Genomic DNA, 12,172 nt, shown 5'->3' on the forward strand with positions numbered 1-12,172 from the left:
ATCGATTTAGATTGTCCAACTGAGCAAAAGGAACAGCTTTAATGAAACGCTTGTACGGTGTCTTGCGAAGATCATTTTCCTTCGTTAGGCGATTTGAAATGTTTTAACAATAGCGCAAAGAGCACATCTTTATAGAAACGCGGCTACGGTGTCCTACGAGGCGCAGTCCTCTTTCGTTAGGCGATTTAGATTCTTTAGGTGGCCTCTGTTAGTTAAGATGGGAGATATGATTTTCGAAGAACTGGAAGATTTGGTGCATTTCTCCGTCCACGACCTGCCTAATCGGGGCTACGCGGTGATGGAGGAGATCAGACGACAGGGGAAACTCTGCGATGTCACTCTGAAGGTGAGACATTAACCCGGCCCTGGCTATCGTTTGTCATTTAAAAACGGGCATTTCGCGTATCCACCCTTTACGGGGGTCGCCGGGTATAATCGCGTTTGTAACTTTCCAGTTCTGTTGAGCGACGGGTGTCACCAGGTGACCATTTGTAAGGAAGAGTCTTGGCGCCCGGGATCGCAGTCATTAATTACCGATTTGTAATTATCCGTCTTTACTGCGGAAGAAGCGCGCAGATGATACCGGTGCGGTTCCCTTTACCCCGGCCTGTCTGGTTTTACTCTGTTGCTGAATGACTCTGGCCGCCTCTCATGGTCGCTTGTTTCATTCTGTCTCGTTCTGTATGACTCTGGCCGCCTCTCATGGTCGCTTGTTTCATTCTGTCTCGTTCTGTATGACTCTGGCCGCCTTTCATGGTCGCTTGTTTCATTCTGTCTCGTACTGTATGACTCTGGCCGCCTCTCATGGTCGCTTGTTTCATTCTGTCTCGTTCTGAATGACTCTGGCTGCCTCTCATGGTCGCTTGTTTCATTCTGTCTCGTTCTGAATGACTCTGGCTGCCTCTCATGGTCGCTTGTTTCATTCTGTCTCGTTCTGAATGACTCTGGCTGCCTCTCATGGTCGCTTGTTTCATTCTGTCTCGTTCTGAATGACTCTGGCTGCCTCTCATGGCTGTATACTGGACACTCAAGATGTCTTTATTTGCTGTCTATCTAACTGCCTTTTCTGAGCACACATCTGACGTCTTGGACTTAAATTAATGCAGTACATTTTCTGTATATTTAGAACAAACCTAAATGGTTGAGTTTCGTCTGAAGCATTGTTGTCTCATTTGTAAACGAAAGCTGTTGTCTGTAACAGCTTGCTTTTAATTCAGCACTGAACTTAAATTGCTCTGTCTGTAACCATAACTGTCTTGTCCTTTAGTTTTATTTTCTTGATGCAAAGTAATTTGTAATAGGGATGGTGTTCTATCAGAAATGTCCTCCGTGTTTGTCTTGTGCAATGTAATAGATTTTTTAATAGTATTTTGTGGATTTACACAACTTTTTCTTTTATGTGGTGCTGGATTTTTTTTTATGCCAGGAAAGTCCCTAATTACAAATGTACCATCACTGAATCAGGCTAAAGTGATCTTGTATCTATACAGAAGTATTGGTCATTCATTCATATGTTTAGTTATGTGTTTATTTGTTCATTCATTCTTTTGTGTTTGTTTGTTTATTCATGTATTTGTTTATTCATTCGTCGGTTCGTCGTATAAACGTAAAAGGCTGGGAGTCACACAGCAGACCATCTTCAGACGTAAAGCCAGTAGCATCTCTTCATTCATTGTGCCATAGTATCATCACCTTTTTCTGCTTGAAAGGATCTGCTGACCGCTCCTCTACTTGGTTGCCCTTGACCTAATCCTAAGGATCAAAGTGCTTTGTGTTAGAAGAAATGCAGGAGCTCCTGGGCTGCTTGCGTCTGTTTCCCCTGCCGTCTTATCCTGCTTAACGGTGGATTACACGTACTGCGCCCTGTGTAACAGGCCACCAGTATCCACTTTCTGCTTTCCCACGGGCTCAGTAATGGAGACAGACGGAACCACAACGATTGGCTCCCTGGTTTTTTACTGTGTTGCATCCTTTACAGACTGGTAGGTTCAAATAAACTGAGAAGTGCTTTAAGGGCAAATGTGGCTTGTTTTGATGGCTTGTCTTTTTGGCACAACGGTGTCAGATCTCAGAGTAAATGAACCAGTAAAATGTTCTGTTTGAAGAGCGCACTTGTTAGCATGGTCTGGTCGCTCACACTCCAGTGCTTAGGTGATGCTGAAACACTCTAAATTGTCCCTTTAACAAGCTGACATGACAGCCTTCCTGCACTCCGACTTCACTGTCACTGGAGAACTGGAAGCAGTTCTCCTGGAGCATCGTCCCCCTATTAAATTAAGCCTGAGCTTTATAAGCAGAAAGCCTCTATCCATAGACCTGCATGTTACCACTCAGCGCTGTCCAATCAGTGCTAATTCTCTCGTAAAACAACGTGTTTGAGGTGTTAAAAGATTAATCAGCTGCTCGAAATGCTGTATTGCGGAGTCATTCTTTCATCCCGCTGGTAAATAATGAATGTGCAGTGTGGACATTAGGGTGACTGACGACAGGAGATTTTAGTGTTTTGCTGAGCTTCTCCTTTTAAACTAGAAACATGGCTGTATAAACATTTCCGCCCCGGCAGGTCGGAGACCACAAGTTCAGCGCCCACAGGATCGTCCTGGCCGCTTCCATCCCGTACTTCCACGCCATGTTCACCAACGACATGGTGGAGTGCAAGCAGGATGAGATCACCATGCAGGGCATGGACCCCAGGTAGGCCGTGTACCAGAAACTTCCCCTTTCATTTCCCCCTTTTTATGAGTCCAGGCTTGTTCACCTGTGTTCACACTAGTTAATTTCACTACTGTGGTTAATATAACTGCCATTTTACGGTAACTAATGACGTGAAATTTTTTTTCTGGGTGGTCAGACAAGATTTTATACTTCCTTTAAATGATTGTTTTTCAGTTTTAATGGGACTATGTGACATGCCTCACCTTGATACTTGTACCGTATATTAAATGTTGTGCATATTATTTTTTGTGCATATTTATTATTATATTTGGTTTATGAAGGACTCTGAACTCTTGATGTGCATTATTTAAAATAAAAATGCAGAACAAACTCTTGTTTGACACCCTCTGATTGTTCCCCCTCAGTGCACTCGAGGCCCTGATTAACTTCGCTTATAACGGTCATGTGGCCATCGACCAGCAGAACGTGCAGTCTCTTCTGATCGGTGCCAGTTTCCTGCAGCTGCAAAATGTAAAGGACGCATGCTGCTCCTTCCTGCGCGAGAGGTGAGCCCCCCCCCCCCCCCCCCCCCCCCCACCTGTACTGATCTCACCCTGACCCCAGCCTTTCCTGTGCAAGACGTGGTTAGATCAGTGAAGCGGCTCGCGTTTCAGTCAAATGATGGCAGCTGTCTAAGTCCCACTCTTTCGTTGCCTGTGCTAATAAGGCTGCATCCCAAGAACTGTCTGGGGGTGCGGCAGTTTGCGGAGACCATGATGTGCACCACGCTGTACGACACAGCCAACAGCTTCGTACACCAGCACTTTGTGGATGTCTCCATGTCGGAGGAGTTCCTGGCTCTGCAGGCGGAGGAACTGCTTGAGCTGGTTGGCTGTGATGAGCTCAACGTCAAGGCCGAGGAACAGGTTGGACTGGCAGGCAGCCTGGCTTCTTGGTTATGACCAGTGAAAGGATCTGATTAAGTTCACTGGAAGTCAGTGACTCAGCTGTTTACATGTTTACATGCTGCTGACTCTTAATGGCAGCAGTGTGTTGACTACACAGTAAACTGAAATTGACACTGGTAGCTTTGCACTTGTGCTGAAGGCAGCTCTTTTGGGCAGGATGTTTCCATCCTTAATTAGGCTTTAGATCTGTTCGATTTGTGTTCCCCTTGAACTGGCTTGGCCCTCGATTAAACCTAGGAGCATGTGCGTTCAAGGCTTAAATCCTGGTCCTCATGGTCTGAGCCCTGGTGATTTTCCAGCCTTCCTTTACTTGTGAGCCAGGTGTGAAGCCTCTGGCCAATCAGAATCGGTAATTATTAAACTGACTACCTGGGAGAACTGAAAACACGGCCTGGACTTGGAATCGAGGGCCAGATTCGAAGATACCTGCTTTATACCCTTTAGAATTGTGTCCCCCTTGTGCCTCCTTGTGCCGGCCTCACCCTCGATTTGTACCCGGGCAGGTGTTCGAGGCAGTCCTGGCATGGGTCCGGCACGAACAAGATCTGCGCGGCTCGCTCCTCCCAGAGTTACTCGCCAAGACTCGGCTGCCGCTGTGCCGGCCCCAGTTCTTGGCCGACCGTGTGCAGCAGGACGACCTGGTGCGATGCTGCCACAAGTGCAGGTGAGGTGCAGGCCAGCGCCGACGCGTCTTCCCTTACCGTGAAAATAAAGCGTCATTTCTCAGTACTCGGTGGGTTTGTGATCCCGGACTGATCTGGGAGCTGTCCTCTGCAAACAGAGACCTGGTAGACGAAGCCAAAGATTACCATCTGATGCCAGAGCGACGTCCCCACCTGCCAGCCTTCAAGACACGGCAACGATGCTGCACCTCCATCGCAGGACTCATCTATGCAGTGGGGGGATTGAACAGTGCAGGTATCGTCATCGCTGATGGGCTGAGTAGTGAACTGAGAATTCTGAGGACCTTTCTGATTAGTCGATAGCTTGTTTGAGCTGTGAGATACCAACTCGGTATCCAGCATCTCAACGATATTAAAATGCTGCATCTGTTTACAGGCGACTCTCTAAATGTGGTAGAGATGTTTGACCCGATTGGGAACTTTTGGGAGCGCTGTCAGCCAATGAGCACGACCCGAAGTCGAGTGGGCGTGGCAGTGGTCAACGGACTTCTGTACGCCATTGGGGGATACGATGGCCAATCACGGCTTAGCACCGTCGAGGTTTACAACCCAGAGACGGATACTTGGACCCAGGTGGCCAGCATGAACAGCAAACGCAGGTGAGGAATTTCAGAGCAGACGCCCACAAAGTGCTTTATGGCATCTCCTGCCTTTGCCGAAATGAGGGATGCTGCATCCATGTGAACAACATGAGCAGCTATGCCGAGCTGTGGCAGATAACTAAACCCAAGACCGCATTTGAACTTTGTTTTTTTTTGGTTCCTGACTGAACTGGTCCGGTGTGTTTGGTGCTGGTAGGTCCAGCTGAGTGTATGTGAATTGACACAGATTTTTTTTGTGTCTCTTTGCAGTGCGATGGGCACCGTGGTGGTGGACGGACTCGTCTATGTGTGTGGAGGTTACGACGGCAAGTCGTCCCTCAGCTCTGTGGAGTGCTATTCTCCCGAAGCTGACAGGTCTGTGTGCAACACCCTCTTGGTTGAAGTGGAACTTCGTGGCCTCTTTGATGTGGCACAATGGCCTTTTGAAACGAGATGTAACTCTTTACTTACCAGAAACACCCTTCAGACCACACAGAGGGCGGAGAACATTTGTGTTTTCATTTCCCTAAATTCAGTTTAAACTGAACTTCTGTTGTGGCGGATTTAGTTTTTAAAATAAAAATGCCTGATCACCAGGTGTTTCGATTCAGGAGTAATTTTTTTTTCGGTCGTGACATTTTTAGCTGATTTTATCATTTTCATGAGACACGGGTCAGCTCAGTTTATGATAAAAATTGTAAATCTTGGTATTTGAATGTTTTCAGGTGGACAGTCGTGACGGAGATGACGGCGAGTCGTAGTGCAGCTGGGGTCACGGTGTTTGACGGGAGAATTTTTGTTTCAGGCGGTCATGATGGTCTTCAGATCTTCAACACGGTCAGTCAGAAATTTAGAAACATGACACAATAATGCTGAATTTTGCAGAAAAAATGTAAACTGTAAGATTTACTGTGTAAAAAAAAAATTTTTTTTTTACTTTTTATTATCTGATAGATTCACTGTCGGTTAAATGAGCTGTTTTATAATAAGCCGAAAGCTTGGGGCTCATGGATAAAATGTAAAGTTGATCACATGGTAAGACAAGCCCAAGGACGATTTCCTCCTCCTCCAACAGGTGGAGTACTACAACCAGCACACGGCCCTGTGGCACCCGGTGACGGGAATGATGAACAAACGGTGTCGCCATGGCGCCGCAGCCCTCGGCAGCCAGCTCTACATTGTGGGAGGATACGACGGTTCGGGATTCTTGAGCAGCGCGGAGGTGTATAGCTCTGTGGCAGACCAGTGGAGCCATCTAGTGGCCATGAACACACGCCGCAGCAGGGTCTCATTGGTAGCCAGCTGCGGCCGGTTGTATGCTGTGGGCGGCTACGACGGACAGTCTAATCTCAGTTCGGTGGAGATGTACGACCCAGAGACGAACCGTTGGTCTTACATGGCTCCTATGATATGTCATGAGGGTGGGGTGGGAGTTGGGTGTATACCCCTCCAACCAGCCTAGCCCTACGCAAGCGTACTGTCCTTTCTTAAATTTTTCTTTTTTACTATGTTTTCCTTTTTATTGTCTGGTAAATTCACTTCTGGACTTTCCTGGAGGTCAACGTAATTAATAATGTATCTATCTGATCGGCCTGCCCTCCTTCCTCGAGAGGAAGAAATAATTTTGGTGCTGATTGGGCAGGTTATATTTCCGTCGGCGTCTCTGAGTCGCGTGTCACGTCTGCATGGGTTTGAAGACGGTTTTCAGGGCAGACGAAGAACTGAAGCTGTCCCTCAAGGCTGTGTGTGGAAGACGGGAGCCCAAGCGTGCGCTGAAACAGGATCTGGAGATGAGCTCCTCATCATCTCAGACCTCCCTCAGATGGAGGGGGGGGGGAGATGAGGGCGTTTGGTCCTCAGGGTGCTGGGAATGACACCAGGGACCCCATGATGGCGCCGACGGATGATCAGCTGCTGATGAGAGGAGGTGTCGCTCATGAACTGGGAGCAAAGATTTGGGATAAAGTGGTACTACTGCACCAAGGAGACCAGCGATAGGCTGACTGGTGCTGGGAGGAACATGGGATCAATTAAAGACTTGTATGGTGATTATGACCACAGCAAATGTTGGATTGAACATTGAAGCAGAATCATCGTTTATCATATGTAAAGGGTGCATGTGGTGGAGGTTCTGCAAACGGCGGCTTTTGTTGGAGTTTGAAACTGACATGCAAGGCAGTGTGCTGATGTATGTACAGGACATTCGCCTTGCTTTGCTCAGGTCCTGGAGCTGAGGATGAGAATTAGACCCAAACTTCCAGCACTTTTGTTTTCTTAGATAGCCTTTTTGCCGTCACATATCTTCTGATCATTCCAGGACCAAAGTGCACTCCCGCTACTTGTATCAAATGCCTCTAGTTGTCAGTTTACAGACATACAAGTGTTGCGATAATGTTGCTGTTTTGCTTGCTTATCTAATGATTGTCGAGGCGGGGAAGCCTGTATAGTGAAAATTACACTCCGAGCTTGGGACTGTCAGTCTCCTTGTGTACATACAACTCTGTGTCTCTCTGCTGCACAGTATGTTGCATATTTCACATGAGTTATAACTGCTGTGACTTTAGAATATTGATTCTGCTGTCATTTCTGATTTTTTTTGGTTTAATTTCTCTATAGGCATCATGATTGCAGTATTTTTACATTAAGATTTGGTACTGTACCTCAGATTGTATTTATTTACCTTAATATTTCAACTCTGGTTGCTGTTGTGGTGCCTAACCCTGCAAATGGATTTTTACGTCGCTATAATTCCGATATGAATCTGAATGTTGGATGAACGGTGGGTTCCTTCTTGCCCCACCCAAGTCTGTGTACCTACCTCCGATAAAGAGCCTGCTCTTCCTTTCCAGGTTCTTCTCATTAAAGAGTGAGAAATGTGTTGGGATGTCTTTTCCAGTACTAATTGCTTAATGACTGAATCGGTCCTGGTTGTTTGTTCTTGGAAGCGGTTAGATGTCTCTTGCACAATTCTGATCTTCCTCAGATTTGTAGCTATATTGGGGTTGACGCAGATTTCTATATAATGCTCACTCCGTGTAACTCATTTAATGCTATTTTTGTTTTTATATCCACTGATAATGCTTGGAACTCTGCATATTTTCATTTTATATTCCATTTAAGGTTTAACCACGCTCCAAAATGTGCAGGGGTGATTTATGTCGGTGATCACGCAGGGTTTGCCGACTTGGGTCTGCTGGATGGTGTGAGATTTTCAATTTGAGACCAGTTTGCACACACATTTACATGTGTGTAGGATTTATATCGCCTTGTAAATAGTCTGTAAGGTTTCCAAGCTGTCCCGACACATTTGGTGTAGCTCATTTTAGGTATTTAATGGAATATTGTAGGTTTGCCATAAGATTTCGTGCATGAGTGTAAGAATCTGAATGTGACTCACGGCAGATGCGTGAGAGTCGGAAACCTGGATGACAAAACTGAAAAACCTTTAAGGTTTGATCCCCACACTTCTGAACTACATGAGGAGGCCCTACGTTATCTGAAACTTGGTGTAATGAACAATGTCAGACGTTAAATTACGGTGCGTACATTTTAGGCATATAATAAGAGGCAAATTTATGGCCTGACAGCCTCATCCCTAAAACTATTGTGACTTCTTTTGAGTTTTAGTTTTCAAATAGGGTCACATTATCGTCTTACACAACCTAACATGGTAGTTAGAAATCTTGGCGTTCTTGTCGATTCAGATCTATGCTTTGATGCTCACATAAGAAGTATTACTAGAACTGCATTTTATCATCTACGGAACATAGCCAAGCTTCGTAAGATGCTCTCACTTAATGATGCAGAAAAACTAATACATGCCTTCGTAAGTTCCAGACTGGATTACTGTAATGCCCTCCTATCGGGTTGCCCGTCTGGATCCTTGCATAAACTTCAGATGGTACAGAATGCTGCAGCCAGAGTTCTAACAAACACTAAAAAATTTGATCATATTACACCGGTCTTATCCTCTCTTCATTGGCTGCCAGTTAAGTCTCGAATTGACTATAAAATACTGCTATTAACTTATAAAGCACTAAATGGCCTTGCACCAGAATACCTTAGTGAACTGCTGACCACATACAACCCTCCACGCTTGCTTCGCTCTCAAGCCATGGGATATCTGTTAGTGCCTAGGGTAGAAAGAGCTACGGCAGGCTGCAGAGCTTTCTCCTACAAAGCTCCTCAGCTGTGGAATGGTCTTCCACCGGATGTGCGGGTTTCAGGTTCACTCTCAATATTCAAGTCCAGACTAAAAACACACCTGTTTAGTTTAGCGTATAGGGACACTAGTTCTAGCCCTAGCTAACTCTTCACTCCCAGTCAGACCTGTAGTGTGAGGTGTAGAGCTGGGTGGGGATCGGTGCCATTGGCTTTGGATGAACTGGATTGTCAGTGCTGTCACTCTAGCTTTGCAATCTCTTGTGGAACTGGAGTGCTGACATTTCAGGGACTCCCCATGCCGGCATTCCCACTTGCCTCTCCCTCCTACTGATGCTGCCATAGCCATATCTGCCGGAGCTTGCAGATTGCACTTCATATTGTACTCACCTAGCTTTTAGCACTGCCAATAGCCTCCTCTACTATGCCTAATTGTACATTTTATTTCCCCTACTCCTCCTGGGGGGTGATGCCTGGAGACCTCAATCTATCAAGATATCCAGCACACCCGACCACCACCAGTGACGTCCCTGCATCCAGCTCGCCGTTCTGATCTTCCATGTATGACCCGCTGCCTTACCTCTGGTTGCCTGGCAATTGGAAGAAGACTCGGCTTCGGCATTGGCTTATCTTCCTTGCTCTCCTCTCTCTATTTGACTATCCCTGCCGGCCCCTGGAGGATGGGCTTCCCCTTTGAGTCTGGTCCCTCTCAAGGTTTCTTCCTTCTAGGGAGTTTTTCCTTGCCACTGTCGCCTATGGCTTACTCACTGGGGGCTTTGGGTGAGGATACTGTAAAGCGCTTTGAGACAATGTAATGTTGTGATAATGCGCTATATAAAAATAAATTTGTTGTTGTTGTTGTATTGATATAGGCCTAATTTTATACAGAAAAACCTAACTAGTAGTCGTAGCTGCTTTCCTCCCATTGCAGTTTGCTATAAAGCTATTTAAAATTGGTGTTAACTGGTTTTGTACCCTTGCCTTTGGGTCTCCAGTAAGCCGTCCCCTTGTTTGTAAGGGGAGGGACATTCTGTGTCCCTGGTCAGTACCACCTCTCCGCCAGCCCCATCACACAGGGCTTCCTGGCTGTCTTGATCGCACGCCGTCGCCCACCCTGCCACCGTCCCTCAGCGCTGCGCAGACGGCCCCCAGCTGCGCATGATGAAAGCTGCCCTGGCTGCTCTCTGCCTGTTCGCCTTTGCCTGGGCGCTGTCTGCTTTCCCTGTGGAAAGCAGCGGCACGACGAACCGACTGGAACCACCGAAGGTAAGACTTTATGGAGATGCCGCATGTCCCGGAGCCCAGACGCCGCGATTCTGTTCTTTCCGTTTGGTTTTTGAATTAACAGGGCTTCCCTTGTCTTTACTGTACTTTTGAAATGAGCCGGACAAGTACACAGCCACCTTATCATCACCGGGATACGTTATAGTTACGGGCTGAAGGCAGGCTGACGGACATATCTGGTGTATTTTCCGCTAAGTATGTAATTTACACCCTGAAGAATAGTTGAATTATAGGGCTGTGGTGCTGGGACAGTTTTCTTTGGCAGGAAAACAAGTCTTTACAAAATGATGTTACCAGGATGAATGTTCCCTCGGGAAAAGACATGAAAAGTTTTGGTGAAATGCAAGTTCTCCAAACAGCTGATTTCAGAAATTTTTCAGCAGCACTGGTTCTGCAGGGCTGTGGGGGAAATGAGGCTGCTCTCCTGTGTGCGTCCGGCTTTGTAGTATGGAGATGCACAGTGTTCTGTGGGTGTGAATCCAGGTGTGAAGTATGGAGGTGCGCAGTGTCCTGTGGGTGTGAATCCAGATGTGTAGTATGGAGGTGCGCAGTGTCCTGTGGGTGTGTGTTCAACTGTGTAGTATGGAGGTGGGCAGTGTCCTGTGGGTGTGTGTTCAACTGTGTAGTATGGAGGTGCGCAGTGTCCTGTGGGTGTGTGTTCAACTGTGTAGTATGGAGGTGCGCAGTGTCCTGTGGGTGTGTGTTCAACTGTGTAGTATGGAGGTGCGCAGTGTCCTGTGGGTGTGTGTTCAACTGTGTAGTATGGAGGTGCGCAGTGTCCTGTGGGTGTGTGTTCAACTGTGTAGTATGGAGGTGCGCAGTGTCCTGTGGGTGTGTGTTCAACTGTGTAGTATGGAGGTGCGCAGTGTCCTGTGGGTGTGTGTTCAACTGTGTAGTATGGAGGTGCGCAGTGTCCTGTGGGTGTGTGTTCAACTGTGTAGTATGGAGGTGCGCAGTGTCCTGTGGGTGTGTGTTCAACTGTAGTATGGAGATGCACAGTGTTCTATGGGTGTGAATCCAGGTGTGAAGTATGGAGGTGCGCAGTGTCCTGTCAGTGTGAATTCAGCTGTGTAGTATGGAGGTGCGCAGTGTCCTGTGGGTGTGTGTTCAACTGTGTAGTATGGAGGTGCGCAGTGTCCTGTGGGTGTGTGTTCAACTGTGTAGTATGGAGGTGCGCAGTGTCCTGTGGGTGTGTGTTCAACTGTGTAGTATGGAGGTGCGCAGTGTCCTGTGGGTGTGTGTTCAACTGTGTAGTATGGAGGTGCGCAGTGTCCTGTGGGTGTGTGTTCAACTGTGTAGTATGGAGGTGCGCAGTGTCCTGTGGGTGTGTGTTCAACTGTGTAGTATGGAGGTGCGCAGTGTCCTGTGGGTGTGTGTTCAACTGTGTAGTATGGAGGTGCGCAGTGTTCTGTGGGTGTGTGTTCAACTGTGTAGTATGGAGGTGCGCAGTGTCCTGTGGGTGTGTGTCTAGCTGTGTAGTATGTAGGTGCACAGTGTCCTGTGGGTGTGTGTTCAACTGTAGTATGGAGATGCACAGTGTTTTATGGGTGTGAATCCAGGTGTGAAGTATGGAGGTGCGCAGTGTCCTGTCGGTGTGAATCCAGCTGTGTAGTATGGAGGTGCGCAGTGTCCTGTGGGTGTGTGTTCAACTGTGTAGTATGGAGGTGCGCAGTGTCCTGTGGGTGTAAATCTAGCTGTCTAACCCTAGGAAACATATTCTGGGGAAGCGGGACAGCAATAAATTATAATGCCTGTTTCTGAGTTGGTCTCCATTTGCTTCAGTATAGGTAGCAGTCAGTGTATGCTTTTCAAGTCATCCTAACCTCCATGTTCAATATAT

General features: G+C 47.1%; 1 protein-coding gene across 1 annotated transcript; it reads left to right on the forward strand.

The window, feature by feature from the left end:
* Positions 1–78: 78 nt before the first annotated feature.
* klhl18 (kelch-like family member 18) lies at positions 79–7,765 on the forward strand. The gene is made up of 10 exons (XM_049002079.1): positions 79–346; positions 2,564–2,694; positions 3,081–3,221; positions 3,383–3,581; positions 4,127–4,287; positions 4,405–4,541; positions 4,683–4,905; positions 5,158–5,262; positions 5,613–5,724; positions 5,963–7,765. The coding sequence occupies exons 1-10, from the start codon at positions 218–220 to the stop codon at positions 6,347–6,349; spliced, it is 1,725 nt and encodes a 574-aa protein (XP_048858036.1). The 5' UTR covers positions 79–217; the 3' UTR covers positions 6,350–7,765.
* The last annotated feature ends 4,407 nt before the right edge of the window (positions 7,766–12,172 follow it).

Source organism: Brienomyrus brachyistius, unplaced genomic scaffold (genome assembly GCF_023856365.1).
Source record: "Brienomyrus brachyistius isolate T26 unplaced genomic scaffold, BBRACH_0.4 scaffold64, whole genome shotgun sequence".
Lineage (NCBI taxonomy): Eukaryota > Metazoa > Chordata > Actinopteri > Osteoglossiformes > Mormyridae > Brienomyrus > Brienomyrus brachyistius.

Excerpts from the sequence above, each read along its gene's own strand:
- klhl18 (XM_049002079.1), top strand. The coding sequence starts at position 218 with ATGGGAGATATGATTTTCGAAGAACTGGAAGATTTGGTGCATTTCTCC. Across the intron at positions 4,542-4,682 it reads GGGGGGATTGAACAGTGCAG|GCGACTCTCTAAATGTGGTA; the intron begins GTATCGTCATCG and ends ATCTGTTTACAG. Across the intron at positions 4,906-5,157 it reads AGCATGAACAGCAAACGCAG|TGCGATGGGCACCGTGGTGG; the intron begins GTGAGGAATTTC and ends GTCTCTTTGCAG.